Source organism: Botrytis sinoallii (genome assembly GCF_014898435.1).
Source record: "Botrytis sinoallii strain Bc 23 chromosome Unknown BSIN_011, whole genome shotgun sequence".
NCBI lineage: Eukaryota > Fungi > Ascomycota > Leotiomycetes > Helotiales > Sclerotiniaceae > Botrytis > Botrytis sinoallii.
In genome coordinates this window covers 232,988-258,114 of record NW_024066038.1, presented here as the reverse complement: position 1 = coordinate 258,114, position 25,127 = coordinate 232,988, and the positions used below count along the sequence as shown (strand labels likewise).

At 43.5% G+C, this 25,127-nt stretch overlaps 11 protein-coding genes across 11 annotated transcripts; 7 read left to right on the top strand and 4 right to left on the bottom strand.

Annotated features, from left to right (window-relative positions):
• Positions 1 to 1,001: 1,001 nt before the first annotated feature.
• Positions 1,002 to 2,151, bottom strand: EAF02_006743 (uncharacterized protein; the record flags this gene model as incomplete). The annotated part of the gene is made up of 2 exons (XM_038902791.1): positions 1,002 to 1,408; positions 1,473 to 2,151. 2 exons carry the CDS (start codon positions 2,149 to 2,151, stop codon positions 1,002 to 1,004), a joined length of 1,086 nt encoding a protein of 361 aa, XP_038757112.1.
• A 2,311-nt stretch (positions 2,152 to 4,462) lies between these two features.
• On the top strand, positions 4,463 to 6,385 carry EAF02_006742 (uncharacterized protein; the record flags this gene model as incomplete). The annotated part of the gene is made up of 9 exons (XM_038902790.1): positions 4,463 to 4,691; positions 4,745 to 4,844; positions 4,901 to 4,926; positions 4,983 to 5,076; positions 5,129 to 5,193; positions 5,348 to 5,514; positions 5,618 to 5,783; positions 5,837 to 6,163; positions 6,216 to 6,385. The coding sequence occupies 9 exons, from the start codon at positions 4,463 to 4,465 to the stop codon at positions 6,383 to 6,385; spliced, it is 1,344 nt and encodes a 447-aa protein (XP_038757111.1).
• Positions 6,386 to 6,689: 304 nt separating this feature from the next.
• EAF02_006741 (uncharacterized protein) lies at positions 6,690 to 7,068 on the bottom strand (the record flags this gene model as incomplete). The annotated part of the gene is made up of 2 exons (XM_038902789.1): positions 6,690 to 6,751; positions 6,810 to 7,068. The coding sequence occupies 2 exons, from the start codon at positions 7,066 to 7,068 to the stop codon at positions 6,690 to 6,692; spliced, it is 321 nt and encodes a 106-aa protein (XP_038757110.1).
• Positions 7,069 to 7,809: 741 nt separating this feature from the next.
• EAF02_006740 (uncharacterized protein) lies at positions 7,810 to 9,098 on the top strand (the record flags this gene model as incomplete). Its single annotated transcript, XM_038902788.1, has 4 exons — positions 7,810 to 8,347; positions 8,398 to 8,545; positions 8,597 to 8,655; positions 8,704 to 9,098. 4 exons carry the CDS (start codon positions 7,810 to 7,812, stop codon positions 9,096 to 9,098), a joined length of 1,140 nt encoding a protein of 379 aa, XP_038757109.1.
• Positions 9,099 to 10,732: 1,634 nt separating this feature from the next.
• Positions 10,733 to 11,460, top strand: EAF02_006739 (uncharacterized protein; the record flags this gene model as incomplete). The annotated part of the gene is made up of 2 exons (XM_038902787.1): positions 10,733 to 11,051; positions 11,159 to 11,460. 2 exons carry the CDS (start codon positions 10,733 to 10,735, stop codon positions 11,458 to 11,460), a joined length of 621 nt encoding a protein of 206 aa, XP_038757108.1.
• Positions 11,461 to 12,896: 1,436 nt separating this feature from the next.
• EAF02_006738 (uncharacterized protein) lies at positions 12,897 to 14,245 on the top strand. The gene is made up of 3 exons (XM_038902786.1): positions 12,897 to 13,290; positions 13,351 to 13,655; positions 13,705 to 14,245. Exons 1-3 carry the CDS (start codon positions 13,135 to 13,137, stop codon positions 13,895 to 13,897), a joined length of 654 nt encoding a protein of 217 aa, XP_038757107.1. The 5' UTR covers positions 12,897 to 13,134; the 3' UTR covers positions 13,898 to 14,245.
• Positions 14,246 to 14,806: 561 nt separating this feature from the next.
• EAF02_006737 (uncharacterized protein) lies at positions 14,807 to 15,733 on the top strand (the record flags this gene model as incomplete). The annotated part of the gene is made up of 1 exon (XM_038902785.1): positions 14,807 to 15,733. The coding sequence occupies one exon, from the start codon at positions 14,807 to 14,809 to the stop codon at positions 15,731 to 15,733; it is 927 nt and encodes a 308-aa protein (XP_038757106.1).
• A 324-nt stretch (positions 15,734 to 16,057) lies between these two features.
• On the bottom strand, positions 16,058 to 17,633 carry EAF02_006736 (uncharacterized protein; the record flags this gene model as incomplete). Its single annotated transcript, XM_038902784.1, has 4 exons — positions 16,058 to 16,420; positions 16,468 to 17,307; positions 17,360 to 17,437; positions 17,499 to 17,633. The coding sequence occupies 4 exons, from the start codon at positions 17,631 to 17,633 to the stop codon at positions 16,058 to 16,060; spliced, it is 1,416 nt and encodes a 471-aa protein (XP_038757105.1).
• A 1,527-nt stretch (positions 17,634 to 19,160) lies between these two features.
• EAF02_006735 (uncharacterized protein) lies at positions 19,161 to 20,166 on the top strand (the record flags this gene model as incomplete). The annotated part of the gene is made up of 3 exons (XM_038902783.1): positions 19,161 to 19,351; positions 19,416 to 19,782; positions 19,831 to 20,166. 3 exons carry the CDS (start codon positions 19,161 to 19,163, stop codon positions 20,164 to 20,166), a joined length of 894 nt encoding a protein of 297 aa, XP_038757104.1.
• Positions 20,167 to 20,998: 832 nt separating this feature from the next.
• EAF02_006734 (uncharacterized protein) lies at positions 20,999 to 23,421 on the top strand (the record flags this gene model as incomplete). Its single annotated transcript, XM_038902782.1, has 4 exons — positions 20,999 to 21,193; positions 21,313 to 22,641; positions 22,786 to 22,835; positions 22,884 to 23,421. 4 exons carry the CDS (start codon positions 20,999 to 21,001, stop codon positions 23,419 to 23,421), a joined length of 2,112 nt encoding a protein of 703 aa, XP_038757103.1.
• Positions 23,422 to 24,120: 699 nt separating this feature from the next.
• EAF02_006733 (uncharacterized protein) lies at positions 24,121 to 25,018 on the bottom strand (the record flags this gene model as incomplete). The annotated part of the gene is made up of 4 exons (XM_038902781.1): positions 24,121 to 24,657; positions 24,722 to 24,747; positions 24,810 to 24,828; positions 24,881 to 25,018. 4 exons carry the CDS (start codon positions 25,016 to 25,018, stop codon positions 24,121 to 24,123), a joined length of 720 nt encoding a protein of 239 aa, XP_038757102.1.
• Between the last annotated feature and the right edge of the window lie 109 nt (positions 25,019 to 25,127).

Below are 25,127 nucleotides of genomic sequence, written 5' to 3'. Positions count from 1 at the left end.
TTTGGGATCCTCACTTCTGGAGCAGTGAATATTTCCGAAGGAATTTGAAAATTTGAACTGATTCATGTGTAATCATGAGGTTCTTCAATTTAACTTTCAAGCTGAATATTGCTTTCCAATTTATTCAATTAGACCAAACAGTATTGACAGAGCCTCGCTTATAGTATCCTGCGCTGCTGCACTACTCAACCTGTTCGTGGTAGCAAGCTCTAAGCTTCCATTCATGACTCCCATCACCCTTGTTCCTGATTCGCATATCTCATATATTTTAGCGTAGATGCAGACATGTCAATGTTTTCACTGCCCATCATAAATTAGCCCAACTCGTGCCACATTCTCTGATTCCCTCTGAATATCTCAATAATCGGCAAAAACAAGGTCTCGCAGCACCCTTTGATTGTCATTCCCCACAAAAATATAAATACTAATTTCGAATGAGTATGCCTCTTATATTATCCTTGGAAAAAAGTCAAACAACCAGATATTTAGACCAAAAACTATTAATTGCTGTAACTACTGAGGGAGTGGTAACATCTGCATAATGCGTATCGCGGTTGTGACAAACTCATGGATATTGTTGTTGAGTGTTTGAACTTCTTCCTACTTTCTTCATTTTTGTTGGCATGATGTTGATTATTTGATCAATCAATTGCATCACTTGGTAGAAGCAGCTGTGAGTATCTTGGTTTGGTTTTTGAAACCAAACTTGGTACAATTGAGGAATGGGTCCAAAGCTAATAGATTTATTAGATGGGTGATAGATTCGTTCTTTTGTTATAATGGGTGATGGTCTATTGCCTCAAGAAAGACGTTGTCAGTGACGCGCAAGCTTGGCACCAATTTCTATATTAGGACGGATGTAAAAGCAAAGTAAAATCAAATAGAAGCTCTCACATACATATCAGCAACCTACTCTCAGAAGGCGCGAACGAAGCGATATCATTGAATCTCTATATGATGCAGTTATCACGTGTCTAATCCACAGATATACACCCTCACCACTAACAAAACACAATCCATCCCCAAACTACCGTCACTAATCCCCAGCTCCAGTACTTATCTATACCCATAATCGAGCCTTCAGATTTAGGAGGTGAAGAAGTGTCCCCCCCAACCTCCCCATTCGTACTTTCCACCACTTTCAAACAACTCAAATGTGACTCCGCACTAGCAGTAATAGACGAGGTATCATTAGAACTCGACGTGTTCCATAAAACTGTGAGAATCGGGGTAATGCCATTATAAAATGCGCCCTTTGCGAGGTCTGAGAGTAAAGCAAAGTGAGCGACATCTACTATACTCGAGGATGTGGTGTTGTGGATTAGAGATAACTCGTAATTCTCTCCAGTTGTTGGGATACAATCGGGTGACTTAGGTGTGCTTGGTGGAGAAATTGGGGAGCTCAAGCCTATTATTGTCATATTAGCCATAAGCTTTCACTGTGATATCGCCCACTATTGAATTTGAGATACCTTGTGCAACAATATCTCCCCAGCTACCACCCTTTGCCGCAGTACAAGATGCCGGAACTTGAGATTTAATGGCTGATTGTAGCGCATTGCAAATATTTGTTTCGTTCTGAGCATTCGGGGTAACTGACAAAATTTTGGCCATCTGAGATTGAGATTGAGCTAATAGGTCATCAACACAAGACGCTGTAAGAGCATCATTACATGTTCCTGTAGCGCTGGTTCCAAATGTTAAATCTGATCCTATTCCATCGAAGAATAGTGCGCATGCATGGGTGCTTGATCCCGAGGTCAAATTTATTGTTGGAGGAGTTCCAAGATAAAAATCCCGGCTCAAGGTTATGTTGAAGGAGGAAGTGGCAGTGGGTTTAACAGGGCCTGTAGGAGACGAAGAGGTTTGACGATGCTTGAGATGCGTGGTTGGGATAGAATGTTCAACTGTTTCTTCGGATTCTTGAATCCCTAATGTCCAGGTAAATGGTGATTGATCGATCGAAGTATTAAATGAAGTGATTCCGATCACAGAAAGTGTAATATTATTGATTGGGCATGTGGGTGGATTATACTGAGTGACGCAGTTCACAGAATCACAACCGACGAGCGTTTGAGCCTTGATGACAGTTGAGATGGAAAGCACATAAGCAATGGAGCGCAACATTCGTTTCAGTTCTTGATGGTACATGTTGATGCAAAAGCGGAGTTGATGTGTTGGTGGTGCTGGTGGATGAGACTCCTTTTTATTAACCAAGAAATCAAATAGCGAAAAGGATCGAAGGTTTCAAATTCGGAGGGCTGAGTATATGTACTTATGTATCCATAAGATTGAGGAGAGGAGATAAAACGTCGAATCAATCACTGGACTGCGGCTTTCTCGTGGAAACAGTGCCGTAATCATTCCAACAAATACAAACGTGAAGTGAATAATTTGGCAAGTCAAATTCCGAAATAATTACCCACTGTGAAGCAAAAATTTCTATAATTATACTCGTAATGATATAGCCAATCAATCAACTCAACAAAATTTTGGTATAATTACAAGAATGAATAGTAAACTGACTGCGCAAAGAGGCTTAAAAAATGTCATTCAATGACAGGACCAATAGAAACGTCAATATTTAGATATATTTGATCCTTTAAATAGATTTAATTCACGCTGAAACGAAGGCGAGCGGCACAGCAAGATTTGAGAATGGTCGTACTCAAATCCATACTACAAACAAAAAATCATAACTGCCTAGTAAACTTGCGCAATAGATTGATAAAAATGACACGCAGCTAGAAACAAAGGTACAGTTGAATATTAATGTAAAAGAGCTTTTGTTTCTGCCACACTTGAAGAAGAGACTATAGTCATTTTGATGTAAATGGTAAAAAGATCCTACTTCATCATCAGGATCTTCAAGGAAGAAACTCGCATTTTTACGGATTGATACCGCGGCAGGCACACGTGAGATCACACGTGAGACATGCATACTGTCTGTTTCTTGATATTGGATAGCATCGTATTACCACTGTAATCACCGTTGTCTCATTTTTGGGGTCGAAAGTAGGCAAGAACTCAGTGCATATCTGGATGAATTTTTGGTGAGTCGACGTCGTTGATTGATGTCCTGAAGGTGTTGAGGTCCCGTGTTCCCCACTTTTGATTTCATGAAGGAGATAACCTAAATCAAACCTCTCAATTCTCAAACAATCATATATGTAAGATTATCTACATTCAGTTCATCAACCAATTTCAAGCCTTTTAGCCGACTTTTGATAATCTCGTGGACCACATGCGCATACAGTACAGATTGTGAGCTAACAATTTTTCGTTGAGGCGCACATAGATGCATCGACCATGACTTCATTGTCACCAACGCTTGTGGTTGGCAGATGCCAAGATATGCAGCAATTTAGGCCAATTTCATAACTACCATCAGAGTCTTTACGAGTTGGGGTCGATGGAGAAATGAACGTCCTTTGTCGGCGTAATGTTGTGCGATACGGCAGCTATTCCCGAACAGAATACCGACGTAAGATCATCGAGAGATTTCGGGGAAGAATCCGCCGGAAAGACACAATAGTCCTCGAGGCAACCATGGTGGATGAAGAATACTTTCTGGAAGTGCCTACCTTCGAATTTTTCATTTTCATTCATTCATCTACCAGCCCAAAATTGAGGGCTGTGAGGTATCAAGAGATGATGCAAATTGAAGTCTCGAATCCTTCGCTCTGGTCTTCTGAAGTATGGGAGGTGTCAGATAAAAAACATTTGTATTTCGGGAATTTTGAAAGCCTACAATGTTTTAGTACACCTTCTTTTTTGGGCAAACTTTCAGTCTTGATCCACATATCTGTCACGATCTATGAGCTTGGTTTTCATCCAAAATATCTCCCGGCGCTGGAAAATCTCCGCATTTATCCGGCAGATTCCTGGGGTAATTATACATATTATGGATCCCCAGATTTCTGTTGTAGCCAAGATGCCATTACCCCTGTGGTATAGCAATATAAAGTTATTTCGCTGGCTTTTATCCCACGAATCTCCAAGCGTACCTTACATCACGCGTTGCTGAATTTCATTACTTTGCCCAATGTGCTAAATTCGTTGTTTGATCGTCGCGAGTTACCTTTTCAATGCCCATCATTACTTCGTTCGGTAAATGGGATACCCATTTTTGGAAGGCCGAATGCATTCATACTTTTATGTGCATGCCTTTTTCGACTCCTTTCCCCTTTCTCTCAATTTATATATAAGCGCAACAATACTCTTCAAGTCCTGACATTGCCAAGAAAGAGACCGAGGTGCCCGGTTGAGCGGGTGGGAACTCGGCGAAAGATCATTCAGCATGCTAGATGGTCCCTCAGTAAGGGAAAATGAATTGCCATGCACTTATATGTGCTAACTATGATCCCCCAAATTTATGTTCTGTTCATCAAGTGCTATGCTCTCTTTCACTCCACTCATTTCCAAAACTAATACCTGATACTCCGAGTCTTCCGAGTTCGCAATGCGTCTAAATCTGAAAGCCATTCTGCTTTCGGCTTCGTTTTTCTTGCCATCTCTTGTATCTGCCCAGCTCGCTTCTGGCTATCCAATTGGCCCCCTTACTACTTCGGCTGCAAAATGGGCAAAAAAAGTCTGTGATGTGACTAAGTATGGCGCAGTAGCCGACGGAAAGACAGATCTAGGACCAGCTCTTCTTGCCGCGTTCAATGCCTGCGCAAGTGGTGGCGTCGGTATGTTTGTAGACTTGCGTAATTTTGGTGTGTGATACTAAGGTACGATCCAGTGAACATCCCTCTTGGGAACTTTGCGATGTCTACATGGGTTACACTATCTGGTGGTAATGCATGGGCCATAAACCTCGAGGGTGTCATTCTTAGAACTGGGTAAGCTCTCTCGCTGCTTCAAAAATATTTTTAGTTCGCTAAGAATTCGTATGCAGTACCGCAGGCGGACACATGATTGTTAGTAAGTTTACCGCCTGAATACTCATAGTTCTAGTATTTTCTAATTCCCACCTATAGTCCAAGACTCTACCGACTTCGAAATCTACAGCAGTAGATCGAGCGGGGCTATCCAAGGTTATGGATATGTATTCCATGCACAGGGAATTTATGGGTAAGACTCTACGATGAAAGCCTCTCGAGAATATAGTTAACCCTTAGTGAAGGCCTCGTCTCATTCGACTAATTAACGTTGTCAACTTTTCTATCCACGACATTGCACTTGTCGACTGTAAATTTCCCTCTGACCTTTTTCTATCAAAATCTTTTCAACTGTCGTATCCATTCCCATACAGTCCCATGTAGTAAAATGCACTAGATCTTCTAGCTTTCTTCCAATGCTTCTCTTAATTCATACTGTCGATCTTTACTGATCATTCCACTAGCTCCGGCATTCCATCTTATTCTCGACACCGTGCAAAATGGCCAAGTATATAACCTGATCATCCGTGGTGGAAACGAAGGTGGATTAGATGGCATCGACGTTTGGGGCTTCAACGTTCATATCCATGATGTGGAAGTTACCAACAAAGACGAATGTGTCACTGTCAAGGTATGCTCTGTCACCTTCGCGGTTGATTCTAGAAAGCCTTCGCTGCACAATCCGTCTTATCTAGAACATCACAATTCATATACATGATGCTAACGAAACTCAGAACCCATCCAACCACATGCTTATTGAAAACATCCATTGTAATGTAAGCGGTGGATGTGCTATTGGTAGCTTGGGAGCCGATACTGCCATTTCGAAGATTACTTACAATAACATCTACTCCTGGCAATCCAATCAGATGTTCATGATCAAGAGTAACGGTGGATCAGGTAAGTTTTTTTCGCTCACATCACCATTGCCCTTTCTAATCAATGTCTCCTAGGATCGGTATCCGACAGTGTATTCTCGAATTTCATTGGCCACAGTAATGCATATTCTCTCGACATCGACGCATATTGGAAATCAGCACCAGCAACTGGCAACGGTGTTTTATACTCTGGTCTCACTTTCTCTAACTGGAAAGGAACTTGTGCAGACGGTACCTTGAGAGCACCTATTCAGGTCATTTGTCCAACAGGCCAACCTTGCGCGGGTTTGAGCATTACAAATTTTGCAATGTGGACAGACACGGGTAGTCACGAGTTGTATAAGTGTCAAAATGCTTGGGGTGATGGAGGATGTTTGGTTCATGGCACTGCGCATACAGCTTGTAAGTTGCCAGATTTTTTTATCATTACAATGGCTAACGAACTCTATGATAGACTCGATTGTGACACAAACGGTATCATCAGCGCCTTCTGGCTACTCTGCAGCAAAAATGCCGAATGATTTGGCTGGTGGATATGCTCTGACGGCTAGTATCCCTATCCCCACGATCCCTACTACATTCTTTCCCGGACAAGTTCCAGCAACGAAGAGGGCGTATCCATAGTCGCCAGATGGAGAATGGATATGCATGCGAAAACATAGGAAGTGTAAATAGTTGCAAGAAAGCAAGATAATTCGTAGGTTTTACTTTGCTTCATACATTGAAGTTTTGACTCTCTTGTTGCTCTTCTTCGACAAAAGTGTTATGTCCAAATCATATCTGCAAGTTCCCTCTTCGGGTATAACGACCGTATTGCGCATTTCTTGTGATAAAAACCCAATATCTTCGTCTTGAGATGCAATTCTCGAGATTTTGACCGTAACTCCAATCGCCATTACTCCATTATCCCATGCGATTTTTACATCATTCATGCAATGTTATCAACGTCCATTCCCTCGTTGGCTGCATTTGATGTAGTCTCTGGTGCATCTAGAATCATAATTAGCATCAGAACATCGATATCAATTACAAATTATAAAGTACTAACCAGTCATCTTGACCTCTCCTTCTTTCATTGCCTGCTCCAATGCTCTTTGACGTGCACAATTTTGCGCCTTTTGAACCTTACGAGCCTTCTTTCCAGATAAAGGTGCTAAAGGTCCACTCGTAGGGTGCAGAACAGTACTGGCTCTGGTACCTCTTGGGTTTTTGGTAATCTTGTTGATGGCGTTCTTGCGTTGAGTCTTTGCTCGGTTTGCGATCTTGCGCTTCTTTTGGGGAACATTGGGGTTGCTTTTGGATGCCATTTTGAAGTAATTTTCAAATTTCGAGTTGTGGATTGACTTGCAGATGGAATTCTTTGAATGAGGAAATAATTTTGAATGCACAGGGTAGTGATCCACTTCGGGTGAACACTTTCACCGAATTCCCGATGCTTGCAGCTGCGCCACAAGCCAAGTTTACTACCTGAGCCCGGAATTCATCATCATTGTCATCACTTTTCTTGAATATATTCACATTCAATCCCATATTTCCAATACATCACCCTCTTTCTTTACCACCTTTGTAGTAGGCAGCATACAAATTTGAACTTCTTTGGAGTTTTCAATTCTCATTCTATTTACACAATACTAGCAGTCCAGTTTGAAAGATACTCAACTATTCCTTCTGTTGTTGTTTACTTTGGATAATTCATCATGTCGTGGGCAGGTAAGAAGAATACATTTGTGAACTTTGGGAGGATAAAGGAGATCAAACTAACGATCTGTCTGTGAAAAGGCTTCAAGAAGAATGTCAATAGGGCAACTACTCAGGTTATGATGAAGACTGGTAAGTGAACCTACCTTGGGGAACTTGCGGGGATCGGGGATGGACATCAAAGAAACATGATGCCATCCCCGAATTCTTGCGAGGGTCTTTCGAGTTATGCTCGGTTTATTTTCCAGGCAGCAAGCTAATTTTATTTATTTAAGGTCATGTTGAGAAAACAAATGACCGCGATTACGAAGTTGAAGAAAGGTTAGTTATAACTTTATTACACAACCATAATGGCTACAACAACCGCCGAACACGATACCATGGCGGAAGAATGCGACGAGGAAATGAAGGCGCTCTTGATAGCTGTGCAAGAAGTCAGCTTGCGATTGACTTTGGAGAATGCTGGTTACTCCAGTAACTCTGAATCCGAATCCGATTACGAGTCAGAAGATGATGAAGAAGTCGAGATCGACGACAACAATTCATCGGGCTATCCTTCAACAACTCCCTCCAACTTTCTATCTACACCATCTGTTTCATCTGCTGGTTACTACCCCTCGAGCCCTTTCTTGCACTCGACCTCGATTTCCTCCAACATTTTGACCGACTACCTTCCATCAACTCCTATTTTACTTTCAAGATCGACCTCTTCCAATTCCGGAAATGAAGACTTGGAATGGGATCATTTTTTGACACAATTCATGGCGGCTGTAACTGAGGAAGAAAAGGGAATTGTAGTTGACCAAGTTTCTAGACGTTATCGCACAATGGAGGCCGCTTCATTGAGACTGCAGAAGGAGTCGAAAGGTTATTTGGATTCTTTGAGAGGTAAATCAATTCATTCCGATTTTTTGAAGGTGAGCTGACAACAAATGCAGCAATGACCGCTTCCCAGATGCGCATTGCTGAGACCATTGATGCTTTTTACGGTGATGCCGGCGCAAAGGATGGTGTCAGTCGCAGTTACAAACAAGCTGTAGAAGATCTCGACGCCGAGACAATTAAAGCCCTTGATGGTCCATACCGGTAAGAGTCGCACGTTTGTTTGCGCATAATGAATGAAGCTAACATTACTAGTACTACCGTCTTGGAGCCCATCTCAAGATTCTGTGCCTACTTCCCCGATATCAATGAGTGTAAGGATATTCCCTGGTTTCTTTTGATGTCTGCTAAATGATTTCTAGGTATCAAGAAGCGTAACCACAAGCTCCTCGATTACGATGCCATGCGCGCAAAGGTTAAGAAGCTCGTCGAGAAGCCAGATAAAGATGTCACCAAACTTCCTCGTGCCGAAAAGGAGACTGAAATGGCTAAGGCGGCTTACGAGCAACTCAACGACCAGCTCTTCAACGAACTTCCTCAACTCATCGACCTCCGTGTTCCTTACCTTGACCCAAGTTTCGAAGCTTTAGTCAAGATCCAACTTCGCTTCTGTGCTGAGGCTTATTCCAGAATGGCACAAGTACAACAATACTTGGATGCTGATACAAGAGAGCAATATGCGCAAGGACACCTCGATAGCAGAGTTGAGCAAGTTTTGCAAGAAATTCGCGAACTAAGCATCAGTGGAACAGTTTGAGCAGTGCGATTTCATATGGGGTTAATATCAAGGAATGTTATTTGCATGGTACTTGTGGTACTTCATGAATATATGACTGGTGTTACATGGAAGAAAGTTAGGGTTTTGACTGGCAAGCGTTGTCATTTGACTTCGATATCAAAGGAAGGCGTTTGGGAAAGTTGTATACAATTGCCAGACCCAGTTGTAAAGGACTGAGCATGTATCATCTAGGATTGGTTTTTCTGTAGACACGATAATTTTATCTTGCTGCTCGCAAGATCATAATCATCATCTTGAATCATCTATATTATTCATTGCCTGTGATGTGAAATGATAGCTGACGTTGCTACGCGTCATTCGAGGTTTGGCTAACTGCTAAATAGAGAATCATGGACCCAGCTCTATGGAATCAAGGGAGACTATCGTTTCATACCTGCTTGATTGTCATCTCATGATAGCATATCATCAGTATTTCGCGTGGACTTGCTCTTCGAAATTCTCATTTTTAATGGTTAGATGTAAATGCGTCCACTATTTTCCTGGAGGACTATCGTCCACTTGTCAACTCGACCATTAGTAGAAGACATCAAGTTGTTCCATTCTTCGAATTATATAAATATCTGTTACATGATTCGGATTATTTGAAACGATGAAATTCTGTACCGACTTCCTTGCACACACACTACCGGCATGGATTGGATACAAGCATCGCCAGGACCTCCTCATAGATCGGCAATCGCCTTTCCCCACAATTGAAACCTGGCCTAACATATCTAGGGATCCTTTGCATGTGGGATTGATATCTTTAAACGTTATCTGTTTGGGAATGCGGCGCTTGTACACTTTTTGCCTTTGAATTTTCGAATGAACATGAGAAAATGAGATGCGGTAGACTGATTGAAGATTTTTGAGGTGCGGGAGAGGGGACTAGGGTGTCGTCAGCGAAACGGATTTGCTGGGACTTGGGAGGGAGGAGAGTTCTTTGAACATGTTGGTTGGAAGGTTGGGATTCTGGGAGAAGGGGTTGATTCGTCGCTTGTATACTTCCGTGTGCTGGATTTGTTCTCTAGACGGGATGCTTGGCTTGAGAATCGCACTTCGTGGGAAGTCAAAGAGAGGAGTACGTTGCTTCCCGCATACATACATGGGGTATCCTTAGATACTAGGGATCGTGAAAGAGAATCTCCCCAATGAGGTCTACTGGTGGTTTGATCATACCACTCACTTCGAGGTGAAATCGCATTCGCGTCCTTTGGCGCGCTTTGGGATGTTGATACTGGGGATTGGAGGCTTTGGTAGGGCAGCTTGGGACGAAGGTTTGATGGCTCTTGGCGCATACGTTGACGGAGCTAGATAGGGGAGAGTGGATGGGGTAGAAAGCTATTATTGGTGTGTTGTGAGAGATAGCGTGGATTGTAGATCTGAGCTATGGGAATGAAGATGAAATGGATGGATGGGGTGGAGTAATGTATATAAGGATCCTTCTCATCGTTGTTAGCACGGTATCTGGACATCATCACTTCCATTCTACATTCCTATTGACTTTTTAGCAAATCTTCGGCAGGACCGTGTTTATTTCTTACTCTATTTTATATCTCCAACTGACTAACTATCTTCCTCTCCATCCAAATCAATCCATCCAACCCATCAAAATGCAATTCTCCACCGTCTTCCTCTCCCTCCTCGCCGCTACAGCCGTTGTAGCAAAAGGCAACTCGACCAAACCCCTCACCGACAAATCCCTCTGCAAAGAGATGAACAAGCTCGAGAAGCTCGTGGACCAAGCCCAAAACACGACCAAACTCGCCTCCAAAACCAACAACAACCAGACGACAATCGATAGTATTATGGCGAAAGCGAGCGCTGCCGCTGTGCAGCTCGATGCGATGCAGGCGAACACTACGTTGGTGTCGACTTGTGCTGTGATTGATGCGGCGCAGACGACGAAGAAGCAGTGTAATAAGATGGAAGGTATGTATTCCGTCTCTCTTCTCACTTCTATTCTCATTTCCCATCTTCATTCTCCATATATAATCCACATCTTCCATAATCTCAATCCCCATTCTCACACCCCTCAGACCTCCAAAAAACCATCGCCACCGCCGCGAAAACCAAAGGCAACGCCACAATAGAGGCAGAATACCAAGCCAAAGCCGCGAAAGCGCAAACGAAACTCGCAGAGATGACGAGCAATACTACGTTGGTAGATGCGTGCAGTGCGTTGCAGACGGAGAAGGAGGCCAAACAGGCGGATACGACGACCACAAGTGCGGCGACTAGTTCTACGGCTGCGAGTGGTGCGGCGGGATTGGTGGGTGCCAAGCTGGGAAGTTTGGTGGGTGCGGGTGTTTTGGTTGCGGTGGGGATGATTTTGTTGTAGAGGGACGGGGATGGGGGTATGGGGGCGTGGGTTTTGTCGGTGAGGGGATTAGGGGAAAGTGTTGGTATGGATATCAGAAATAAATCAGAGGTCTTGGAATCGGGAATATCCACTCCAGGAATCAACACTGGGTTGGACATTGAAGAAACATCGAGTTGGAGAAAAAGCGATATACATGCATTATGCACTCGCAGCCTCGTATGCTATAACCAACTACATTCCTTCAACGATTGAAAGTACAAGTTAGGACCAGAATAAATGAGAAATTACAAATCGGAGAAACACACAAACAAACAAGAAACACTGGGTCATCGACTAAAGCGTGACTTCATCATAACATTATCTTAGCGACGAGAATAACCGACAGAAAGGGAAATACCGATTACAACTTATCTCAGAGACCTCTACCTGACTCGAAACACATGTTCACAAGGTCAACACACCAGGTATTCATAGCCTTCAAGGCAGACTTACACTTACTATCGATCTATCCATCCATCCTCGCTCGTAAATACTTCAATCAGATGTAACGGGTGGATTCTACACACTCATGCAACTGCAAGTGCGGCTCAAAATCCCCTCATTTCAAACCAGGACCACCATCCACCCTAGCTGCAGTAGGTAATAAAATCCTGAAAGAGGACCTCCCTCAATTCAAACAGCACTCGTTATTGGATGTCAATACGCAGCACCCGTGTAATCTGCAGATTCTAACGACGATCGACATCTAACTCATCAAACACAGTGAGTGACAACTACGACCTCACGCCATACCCATCCCAACTCGGTCCCCTACACTCCCCCAGAGAGGTCACCACGTCCAAAAATAAATCACCGTGCTTCATCCATCCCATTCATATTACATATACTCCGTATACCGGTCTCTCAACCCTTAGCCGCATAATTAATTTCTCTGCCTAAAAGACCCCGTTCCGTCGTACCAATTGCTCACTGTGGTCAGAACCTTATTTTATTTGCGAACGCCCGTTAAGGCTGTGAGGAGCAAAGCATGGACCCACATGTAACCTTAAACTTTTTGTGGCTTTTTTGACGGGTTGTGATTTGCCCTTACGGGTGAGCTGAAAAGGTGTTGTCGATTTTTACAGTCTTGGGTTTGGAGGAGGAGAGTGGAGTTGGAGATGTGATGATTTGCGAGTTTTGTAGTTTCCATGATTTTATGGTATGATTTGAGGCTCAAGTCAAGAATGCCAAGCATCGGGATAGTGACGTTGAGAATCTAAACCCCAAGCTCGACAAATCGCGTGACCGATTGTGTACTTTCCCTAGGGTGTGATAAATCACAATGACATATCTCAAAGCGCAAACCCGTAATTTTCCAAGCCAAGTAAGGAAGCAAACAAGTATTGCAACCCAAGAGACGATCGACAAAAGTAGAAGTGAGAAATATGCAAGAGGGAGTGAGGCTGAAAAATGCCATGCCATGTTGTGCCATACACCTTCCCGCCCTTCGAATCACGAGGGAGGCAGGTAGGTGCGAAGGGATACATATTTGAGCAACCGATTTTCCATTCAAATGTGAAATTTTTGTACATCACTTCAAGCTCGTGTATTCTGTCGCTGCTACACCGATATTCTTATTCGTACATTTTAAATTCGAACATTGTACCACGAGGAGCCTTCGAGGTGAATTGAGCATATCGAGAAGTTTCCACAATGACTGTCGCGAATAAAACTCATATTCCTGGTGCGAGGGGTGCTTTATTTGGACTTCGCATTGCACAATTGGTCCTTGCTGTTATTATACTTGCTCTTTCGTCGTATGGAGTTTATTGGCTTGTATATGATGGAGATGCACTTACATTGGCTTCGGTAAGCTTTAGTTATCTCCCTATTCACTCATGTTTAAGACTAACCGTGAGTGATCTTCAGGCCGCTATCTCGATTGTTATTTGTGTCTATGTGATAGTAGCAAGCACGGGCGCACCTGTCCTGTATAACTACTGGGCTATACTCGGACTGGATATTATCGCCGTGATACTTTGGGTCGTATCGTTCCCGATTCTCGCCTCGCAAATCGCAAATGCCATTACTGTCGATTATTCTTGCGACTCATATTACTCTTGTTACTACTACAAACATAAACGTGGATTGGGTCTTGAGAAGCGTGCAGAGACTACTTGGGAGACATACAAGGGTGTGATGATTGCAACATCTGCGTTGGGTGGTCTCGAGTTGTAAGTGTTAAACAGATTCACCCCGTGAACAATTATTAATCACATTTAGTGTACTTTTTTCGATTACCCTCATCATTCTCGGGATTAATCTCCACCGCCATCGTAGTGCTGGAGGCCATTGTCAACCTGGTGCTGCAGCTCCCAGACAGGTAGATTTTGAGGAAAAGCAACAACGTAATGTCACTGCACCTGCGGAGCCAAGTCAACCTGAGGTTTATAATCCACCAGTAACCCACCACTAGATGTACCCAGGACCCTGGTATACTCTGAGAGAGATGGAGACAAAGGAAAGAGAGTCAGGACTAGAAGATGATGGATACGTTGAAATACGGTGTTCTGATCAAGATGTTTGATGATACCCGAATATTTCTTTCGTGTGTGTAGTGTTTTGAACGAGTAGGAATAATAAGATTGTACTAGAACTAGAGGATAAGAATTGAGAATTGTACGAAGCTTTTAATACGATATCGCCTGTTCCACATCGATCAACTTGAATCTGAGTGACACGAAATACTAGAAAGTTTCGAGAGTAACTTTAAGCTTAGATTTAGTTTCCGAAGAGCCTTAGGAGATTCTAAATTCCCATACAATCAATGATCCAGAATCATTAGTCCTTCACTAAAAAAGCTAGATTCCGCAACCACACAAAGGAAAACACAGGAAACTATTCTTATCCTTCGAGAGTCCAAAGAGATGATATAAATACTAATACCACTAGGTACCTCAATAACATCACGATGAGAAAATCGAATTCTTTCATCACAGCAAAACAACTTTTCCCCATCTGACTGCCAAGTTCCGTGGCAGATCAAGATGATGTCTAGCTAGGTATTAGCTGACAATTAGACCGTGACTCGAAGTATGACCTACTTCGTAAAAAGTTCGGTGATGACTCAGATCATTTAGAATCCTAGAACTGATAAGTGGTGGCTAGACATAGTAATTAGTGTATGAAAAATGATGTATTAATAAACTAGAATCAATTCGAGAACTATTAACCTACAATAGTCTTATATATATAATCCTCTTCTACCTGTAAAAGCAAATGCAAGAAGAAATCGCCGAAAAATAAGTTCTTATCCAAGGAGACAACAAATTCGAAGATTGTTATTGCTGAAAGAATCACCATATCTACTAAAACCCCTGTTCAAATGACGCAGCCAAATCGCGTCCGCGCGCAAAAAAAGTTATCAACGATTGAGGGGGGAAAAGATTTAGATTCGAGTACGGAATCACAACCAGAACCACAACTACAATCGCGTTCACAATTACAATTACCAACCCCCCCATCCTCCTCCACCCCCACACCCTCACGCTCACCATCTCCCTCCACCCAAACCCGAACTCCCACCCCAACCCGCAAACAAAAACGGCGCGCCCTCCTCGCCGGATCTCTCGCCCTCTCACTCCACACCTCCAGTTTCCCAATTCCCGCCCCCGAAAGCGATGGTCCCAGCCTGACAACCAACCCTATCTCACCACACCATCTAAACCTCCCAACTCCCAACCTCCCACCCACAATGTCCGCCCCCACCCGTCTCCTCATCTGTTCCATTGGCAACCCCGCCCCCTACACCAACACTCTCCACTCCGCCGGACACACCATCCTCACTCTCCTCGCCCCCTCGCTCTCCAATCCCCCCTTTCAAAAATCTCGCTCCTATGGAAACGGTCTTCTTTCCCCCGGATTTACCTACACGTTGTGGAAATCCAGCTCCTTGATGAACGTTTCCGGGGTGGGTGTTACATCCGCCTGGACGAGCTTCCAGCGGGAATCTTCTTCTGCGGAGTGCAAACTTGTTGTGATCCACGATGAGCTGGAATTACCAGCCGGAAGAATAAATGTGAAGCCGGGGAGTAATAGTCCGAAGGGTCATAATGGGTTGAAGAGTATTCGGGATACGTTGCGGGGACAGCCTTATACGCGGATTGGGATAGGCATCGGGAGACCAGAGAGTAGGGATGCGGGAGTTGTGGCAAATTATGTGTTGAGGAAGATGAGTGCTGAGGAGAAGAGGAAAATTGAGGGATGTGTGGGAAAGGTCCTTGAGGAGCTGGCGAGGTTGAGTGGAGAGTAGATAGGTTAGAGATTGTTTAAATGGCACTATATGGAATGATTGAGAGGGAATGGTATATTAAAAGTATTCATCCGAATTTAGTTCGGTATAACAATACTTTACGGCATGGGATATTTGGACACGAGATATGGGACGGGAATGGGCTGGTTGCGCTGAACATATTATCCATTGGATCTTGTACATTTCTTGTAACAAAAGAGAAACGCCCGCTGATGCATATGATACCCCTAATAGACTAGATATAGAAAAATAGGAAAAGGAGAACAATTTTCATGGGCTTTTAAAATCTACCTTTTACCAAAATGAAATGACAAACGAAATAAACTAAGCTACTCGAGCCTCGCTGTTCTTCCCTAAAGTGCTTGGGCTCTCTGGTGATTCATCATCGCTCATCAATCCTTCCAATTCAAACTCTTCTGCATCACGAATCTGCCTTGAATCTGTATGAACATGACCATTCATCCGTGGAAGACGAGCTGGAGCTCCTTCTCCATCCTTGGGAGGCACTGGAGGTGCGCTGGTGTTGACTGCATAGATATGAACCAACATATTGGTTAATAAGAATATGAGGAAGGCGAAACTGTATAATACAAGGACGTAAGATACGTGGGTGATTCCTGCGTCGGAGATAAGTTTCATTTGTTCTTCGGTAGCTCCCATGAACAAGAAACCAGATGCGTAAAGTAACTGTCATGATTAGCCTAAAGTCTTCGTATTCTAGAGATAGAACTTACAAATGGTGGAACGTATTGGAAACTGTTAGCATCACCGTCCTCGGAGAAGGTAGCCCTATCTTTCAAGAGGAAAGCAATTTCAATGATTCTTGAAAGTCCGGCGGCCATTAAAGTATATCCAAAAACACTGTGGACCATGGTACTGAGTGGGAGATGCTGTGGGTGGCCAGACATAGCCCACCCAGTGATGAAAATGACAAATCCAGGAATGAAGTTTCTCTTTGGCGAACCATCTCTCTTTCTGCTCAACCAGACTCCTGCCAAACCAGCAGTCCACCAAATTACTCCCATGGTAGTGTGTTGGATATCATTTGCGACCCAAGCGCCACCCCATCTGTGTTCGGTGAAAGTATTGACACAACCCCAAGCTGCGATAACTGCCGAGTCGAAGAATTCTTGGGATCGTCCGGTTTTTCTCAACCAAACTTGTCCAACCAGCATGACAATCGTGAGTAAGATACCATAACCGATGAATGCACTACCCATGATAAAATGTGCGAGACATTGACCAAGATGATCATCACGACAGAAACCCAAAGCTGCGATTCCACCGAAAAGCATTTGTACCCAAGCCACAACTGGCATTGCCTTTCCAACAATTCCATGACCATGAACCGCGACCTTTCGAATCTTTCCGTGGAAACCTTTCGTGATATGAAATTTGAGGTAGATGCCGAATACAACTTGAACGGCAAGCATAAGCATCAGAATGTTGGCGAACGCTGAGTGAACATTTTTCGCAAAGACTCGTCCTCCATGGAGATGCCCCAAGAAATATCCCGCCACTGCGATAACTGTTCCTAATATCTGTACAGGTACATGCCATCTATTTCGCACAATCTGAGAATACTGTTAGCATACCACGATGTTGACCCTTATCTTTGTTACATACTCCAAGAACCATTCCGGTCGGAAAGATAATGCCAAAGGCAAACATCTGCAGCAAGATATGAACCCATAATATCGAATCCTACATAATCACAATTGTTAGCATCGCTCCAGCATCTTCCGAAAGATTGTGATAAACTTACAATAGGTTCAATACTCATAGCATCTCCATCTTGAACCTTCGACATATCTCCTCCGTGTGCGTTCGTTCCTTGTGCAAATAGAGCGATTCCAGAACCGGCCACGAAGGCAAGACGACCACCGTTCATGATGGACATATTTGCACCAGCGTTAATAGCTAACGGGCGGGCCCGTGTATTGTCTGAGTGTATAGAGTTGTGGCAAGATGAGCCAGATTTCTATTGCAATAGTTGTTTCGAAACGCGCCGATAGGTCCGAGAGTGTGAGTAGATGCGGCTGCTTATCTCAAAGACAATGAAGTGTTGAGATGATAGGTGACAGTCAAATCATGCGACGAGAATGAAGTGTTGAGATGATAGGTGACAGTCAAATCATGCGACGAGAATGAAAGAAAAAGAAAAAGAAAAACGAAAAAGGAGCTAATTAGATTGAAACTTCTTTTCACTCGTAAATGTATATAGATCCGAGATAGATGGTACCGTCGGTAGTTTTCAAATCTATATTTCTAATTCCACGATATTAAATTTAGGCTTCGTAACCAATTCGCATCTCGCTGATCATACGATGAGTTTAATTGGTGCGGGTGCTTCGGCTCGTTCATTCAAGATCACGTGAAGAGAATGCACAGCCACAAGTTGTAGACTTTCCCCCTTTTATCAAGACATCACCCCTCTCGTCTATGTGAGTGCAGATCAGTCAGAGTACGGAGTAGTTACTTATCTCGCATGAAAGAATGCGATGGTATTGCTGAGGTATGCAGATGCCCTCAATCTATCAAAATATTTACTCCTAGGGTCACGTAGGGCTCTTTGGCATACCTATATCGGTACACTAATGAACAAGGTAATAAACATACACAGCAAGGAAGCTTACGCAATCATTAGCGGGACATCACGTTCATTCTACGAAGTCTACAATTGTTCGCAGCCACCTCACACAGGCGATGGGAACGTTGGAACATGTTGCAATCGCAATATTAGCCATAAATTTCAACTATGCCCTTTCCTCCTCCAACGGCTTGAAGCCATCAGGCTTTCCTGAAATCTTCTTGGAGACTTTCGATCTCTTTCCAGTCATCCTCATTTGACAGTATCTTGTATTTGCACTCATGTCTGGGAGATGGCATGTGGCACAACAGCAATCGCGGCATCGGTCTCGCTGTAAATATCATCATCTTCAATGTGATCAGAATCTGGTCTAGGATTACAATACAGATGGATAATCTCGTTGTCGCCAGCTTCAATTTAAGAGAATGAGGACATTCAAATGGTGTTGTCATGACCCGAGATCTAAAGAGCTAATGGCATCTACACTAATCGTTAAATAGCTAGCGTAAGGCATAGCAAGCATTCTTATTGGTCATCACATGATTCTTTCCTCATCGTACATGCCTCCCTGGGTAATATCTAACTAGGTGTGGGTTAAGTATCAAAATGAGCATCATCGTTATTTACCCAGTACCTATCAAAGCAAGAACAAATCATGATATTAAAACTCTTTGGGAAGCAACTTCCAAATAAAAACTTTAGTTCATCTTCTGACACGATTTCTTTCTCGGCTGAAGATTGTTCAACAATCACTCAAAGCCAAAACCAAAACCAAGGTTCTTCATATCACATCAAAGAATTGACCAAATATCCAAGCTCGAACATTCATTCTTGACCATGGCAGCCGCAAGTACTGGTACTGGGCAACCAACTAGTATTGCAACTAAACTTTTCTCAACCCAAGAAAATGTCAGCCTAATCGGTATACCACAGCTAGGATTTGGAGTCTACCAATGCAAAGGACAAAAATGTATCGACGCTGTCACCGCCGCATTGAGAGCTGGTTACAGGCACATTGATACTGCTCAGTAAGAGTCCATTCAGATTATCCCTAGCTTGGCGACTACTAGAAGTCTCTAACAGCTATTATAGATACTATGACAACGAAAAGGAAGTTGGTATCGCCGTCGCAGACTTTATGAAAAAAACCGGCATAGAACGCAAGGAGATATTCATCACAACCAAGATCCTCACACCTGGTGGATCAGTTGAAAAATCTTTTGAGAAATGTCTGAAGAGTATTGAAGCTCTTGACGCTGAGAACTGTTACGTTGATTTGTTCCTGATCCACAGCCCAAACTGTGGAGCTGAAGGCCGTTTGGAGATGTGGGATGCCCTCCACAAGCTCTACAGTCTTGGAAAATCCCACATGATTGGAGTTTCGAACTTTGGCATTGGACATATCGAGGAGTTGGAACTTGCCAGGCCTTTTATTTCTCCTCACGTGAATCAGATAGAGGTTTGTGTTTTCAAAGTGGAATATTTGCTGCAATTCTAACGATCTTAGTTGCACCCTTTTTGCCAACAGCGAGTTATAGTTCAATACTGTAAGATCAACGGCATTCATGTTGAAGCTTACTGTCCAGTGGTCAGAAATCAGAGGAGCAATGATCCGGTTCTTCAATCGATCGCAGCCACTCACAATAAAACCGTTGCTCAGGTATTGATACGATATGCTTTGCAAAAAAAATGGATCCCTCTTCCAAAGAGTGAAACTCCATCGAGAATCGCCGAAAACGCCGATGTTTTCGACTTTAACATCTCTGAATCGGATATGCGTCGTTTGGATGCACTGGATGAAGGCAGCGAAGGCTCCATTGTTCAAGCTGTCACAAACAGATGAGGATATTCAGATTACGGTTCATCAGCCGGATAGAATGAATCTGGCGGATAACTTACACTTTGTGACTTTGAGTTCATGCATCCAATGGGGTTTTCAGATATATATTATGCAAAACAACACAGATCAGGAGAATGATTCGCGGAGTTGAACTTCAGGGGACATTCTCAAAAGGCAACTTCTAAGATATGTATTATACCAACGCATTAGTTAGCAAGTTTAAATTCCGAAAATTCAAAGATTCACTTGCTCTTTTTATATTGCTTTACAACGGTCTAATTAATTGTTATGCATCCCACAATTGAAGCAGCCGCAGCGTATGTGGATTTGTTGGTTGTGATCCTACCTACGGCCTAAGCGCCGAACGAACGACGATGACTAGTAATTCTCGGCCACCAACTTCCATTACCAACTGATACAAACCATTTTGATATTCTCTTGTATTTCTTGAAATAAATTTCCCTTGATTCGCAAAGTTTGTTGATTTAAAAAGCGCTTTCGATGTACTTTTTCACACCGGGAATAAGTACAAGAAATTTACATGTCCATGAAATCTCAAAATCTCCACACATCTTTCCTATGTGCTTCTCATTAGTACAATTGGTCAAGGATCAGTACCAGGACACCGGTGCATCTATTCCCTGACCGACCTGAATCTCAGACCTTGCTTACCTAGATAGTTGTGTCCAACGTTGGTAAGTCATAGTCACTATACAAGCAGCAATTCATCTCAATAATTGTATCATATACTTAACTTCATACTCTCCATTCCATTCCCTTTACCTCAAACCCGAGCGTTTAGACTCATTTCCAAGTCAGATTGTAAAAATTAATAATGTTTCATAGTAGCAAATCCTCGAAAGTTACTCTGCACAAGAAACTCTTTGCACCGGTGTCGATTACTAGTGCTCTGGGATCTGGCTCTTCGACAGAACCTAAAGCAACGATACCGGTTTTGTTACCAGCGGAATCCTTATTAGAGACAGAAGTGCAATCGGAAGTACAAATAGAAACACAGGAACAAGATATTGTATCTGTGTCATTAAATCCCGTTCTTCAATAACAGAATCTGATTCAGCTTTGCCTTCTGCTGCAATCCCAACCCTGGTTCCTAATACTCATTCAACTATAGATACTGTAGAATCGCAGGATACTCAAGCGGAACACAAAGTTGTTGCAAACAGTATCCAGGTTCTACCTCCTAGTCCTCCTCGATCTCCCTTTTATCCTTCCTCCTCATCTCACCAATCCTCACACCAATCCTCAACCCACAGACGAAACATGTCTTCAACCTCCACCACAACCACACAGTTCGGCTCTCCACCCCCTTCCTACACACCTTTCGTTACAAATTCTCTCCCTCCTCAAGCCTATCCATATCACGTGCAGAACCAATACGTCCAAGCAAACGGGTATCGATACCCGAATGGAAATATGTATAGCAATGGATTTTCAGCAGGTAATCAACATGTAAATGCGCCTCTGAATCATCAACTTATTCATAGAACGGGCTTTGCATCTCCGTCCCCTTCTCCGTCTCCGGGTTTGCAACTTCCTGATCTGGTTGATGAGGTGTTGAGATTGAGAGATCGGTTGAATTTGTTGGAGGGAGGTGCTTTGGCTATACCGGGTGAGAGGGGTAGGAGTACGGGAAGAGAAAGGGATAGAAGAGGGGATGTTGAAAATGATGAGGAAAGAAAAGACAAGAAAGCGAAAGAGGTAGAAAGGGAGACTAGAGAAGCGAAAGAGAGATGGGAAGAAATCGAGAGGTGCGGATTGGGATATGAAGATTTTTTGGACGAGTTCTTTGGTAATGATTATAGTGATTGGAAGATTGAAAAGTTTAATTTTGAGGAGGAGATTGAGGGGCGTCTGCAGATGGAATTGGGAGGAGTGAAATTGGTGGATGAGGTTTGTGATGAGGAAGAGAAGAGTGGAGATGAATACGAAGACGAAGAGGAGGAGGAGGGGAAAGAAGAAGAGGAGGAAGAGGAGGAGACTGACAGTGAGGAGGATGAAGATAACGAAAGTGAAAGTGAAGAAGAGAGTTCCAAAGAACAGAGTGCAGAAGAAGAGAACACCCCCAAACCCGAAGACACAATAACCCTCCTCCCATCCGTGTTCGTAGACGAACGAACGAAATCTCGTTTACACCCCTCATACTCATCTTCCTCATCGACATTCTCTGCATATTTTCCCCGCTCTTCCGCTCCCTCACCTCCACGATACAATCAACAGAAGTTTCGAGAAATTCCTCTAAAATCCACACCAGTAGCCCCAAATCCTCCTCGGATTATTCAGAGACAGCCGGATCCATTACTTCCGGAATTCGGCTGTCATTACTTCGTAGACGCTGGTTCGATCCAGAATATAACGGTTATATATCCTGTTACTTCTCTGCCACAGAGTATGGATGATTTGGAAGAGGAGAAGGAGGTTATTAGATGTGTGTTGGAGGGATGGAACAGAGGGAATATTGTAAGTCCTTTTCCAAATTCCCACTTCATGTTTTCCTTGTGGACTTGGGATTTTATGTGTAATTCCTGTCGTGCCCACTACTTGTCTTGCACCAACACCATCAAGAGCACAATTAAAACGAAGGCTAACATGATGTTCTACTAGGATAAATATGGGCATCGTCCATCAAAAAAAGCATACGCTGCTATTATCTAGTATGTTGATCCCTTCTCCTCGATCAAACACAAACTAACGTCCCCCAGCCCCGATCCACAAGCCCCCCTCCCACGCAAAAAATTACGCGTAGCACTTTCCTTCACCCCTATATATCCCCCCACCCCATCTTCCATATCCTCCGTTCCCACAACCCAAACTCCTACAAATCCAGAAGATATAACGACAGATACGTCTATCTACATCAGCACTACGAATGGATGTACTTCCTTTTCACTGAGTAATAATAATGGAGTTATGGATCATACGAAATATAAAGTGAAATATGGCAATCTAGATGTGCATGAGAGACACGATGGGATTTTGGAGGTGGGGAGGTTGAGGGGAGCATTGGGGTGCGAAGTATTTGGGAAGAAAGGCGGAGAGGGAAGAGAGGGAAAGGGAGATGAGAGGGGAGAGGGGGACGGCACAGAAAACAAGATAGGAGACGAGGAAGAGTATTGGGAAAACGAAGAGATAGAAGACGAGTGGAAAGATGATAGTCACGACGTAGGATGGGGAGATGATAAGAAAGGCTATGAGTTAGGATTAGAGAATGGGAAAGAGATAGAAGGGGGTTGGATTTGAAGCAACTGAGCCTCACCACCAACCCTATTCTCCTTCTATCCCTGCACAACGTTCCCTGTCCTTTTAGAAGGAGGCAAAAAAACAAAAAAAAAACAAACATACAACAGTGGGGATTCGCTGGTGGTCACCCACCCAACTACTAATCCACCGATCTGAAGCTTGTGTATGGCAGAGCGGACGGGATGCCCAATTCTCTTCAGTCTATGGTCGTATGTGGGAGACGACAGCTCAGCTGGTATTATATTGGAGAGTTGAGACGAGAGAATGAAGGACGAGATATTGGTGGGATCACGTTGAGAGGGGGGAGAATGGGGTTGAATGTTTTCTGTGGTGATGGAATTAGATATTTTCGGAGCAAATACAGAGTCAGATACAGTAAACGATAAAGGGGAATAGATAAGAAGATGTAATGTTGAAGGTTGCCAATCGCTCCACTTGAGCGAGACGTCCCAGTCCCATTGAATCCGGGTTCTGTACCCGCCACACATTTTCTTAAGTTAAAAACCTTGAAAATCCACATGTCGTTGCCCCCAATGTAGTCAACAAGAGCTTTGAGCCATAACTGGACGTGCATCTTGTATGCTATGGGGCAACAGTCAAAGCCTAAGTATGGCGTCCCTCCTTGAAGAGGACACCATAAAATCGAGCTTTCGAATCCTTCGAGACATTTCTTCTGAATTATGCATAACCCTAAAATCCCTAACTATTCTCCTTCTTTCCTTCAGGTTCCCGTCTGTCAAGAATTTCATCGACAATCCCCATCTCCAACGCCTCCTGCGCACTCAAAAACTTGTCTCTCTCCATCATCTTCTCAATCTCTTCCAGGCTATGTTCCTTCGTCAAATGCCTCTTGTAGATCTCATTCAAGCTCTTTCTAACCCTCAGAATCTCCGTCGCATGAATCGCAATATCCGTAGCTTGACCCGAATATCCTCCACTAGGTTGATGTATCATAATCGAACTATGCGGTAAACAGAATCTTTTTCCTGGTTCTCCTCCGCACAGAAGAAGCGAACCCATGGATGCGGCTTGACCGACGCAGACAGTGGAAACGGGCGATTTGATATAAGTCATTGTGTCGTAGATAGCGAGACCGGCGGTGACGGATCCGCCTGGGGAGTTTATGTACAGAGTGATGGCTTTTTCTGGGGCGTCGGATTCGAGGTAAAGGAGTTGGGCTACAACGGCCGCCGAAAGAGATGAATTTACCTCGCCATTTAGACAAATAATTCGCTCCTATTCTTTATCAGTAACGTATCCTATCAACAAAGATCAAAGCATCAGCACGAGGGAAACACACTTGTAAAAGCTTAGAAAATATATCCGCTGATCCTCTTGTCGTCAGTATTTTATAATTTCCAAACTAAATCCGTCGTAAATATACATACAAGTACGCCATCCACCTCCCTATCTCATTAGCACACATTCGCAAATTTATAGGGTTCTATATCCTGCTCACAATCGTCTCTGTGATGTATGGTACGGGTGTCCATGATTTATTTGGTTCGGATTGCGATGGTAAAGAAGAAATAGATCTAATTCCTGCGAAGACAGCCTTGCGCGCTGCATGCGATCGGAATACCCGTGTTGCGAGCATCTTGAAGTACGATTGATGATGTGACGTCTGTAGGAGTAGTGGGGGTGATGTACCTAGATAGTGAAGCTTGGTTGGGAGACGCGATTGTCGCGTTTTCGCTTGAGCTTTG

Excerpts from the sequence above, each read along its gene's own strand:
- EAF02_006738 (XM_038902786.1), top strand. The coding sequence starts at position 13,135 with ATGACTGTCGCGAATAAAACTCATATTCCTGGTGCGAGGGGTGCTTTA. Across the intron at positions 13,291-13,350 it reads ATGCACTTACATTGGCTTCG|GCCGCTATCTCGATTGTTAT; the intron begins GTAAGCTTTAGT and ends AGTGATCTTCAG. Across the intron at positions 13,656-13,704 it reads GCGTTGGGTGGTCTCGAGTT|TGTACTTTTTTCGATTACCC; the intron begins GTAAGTGTTAAA and ends AATCACATTTAG.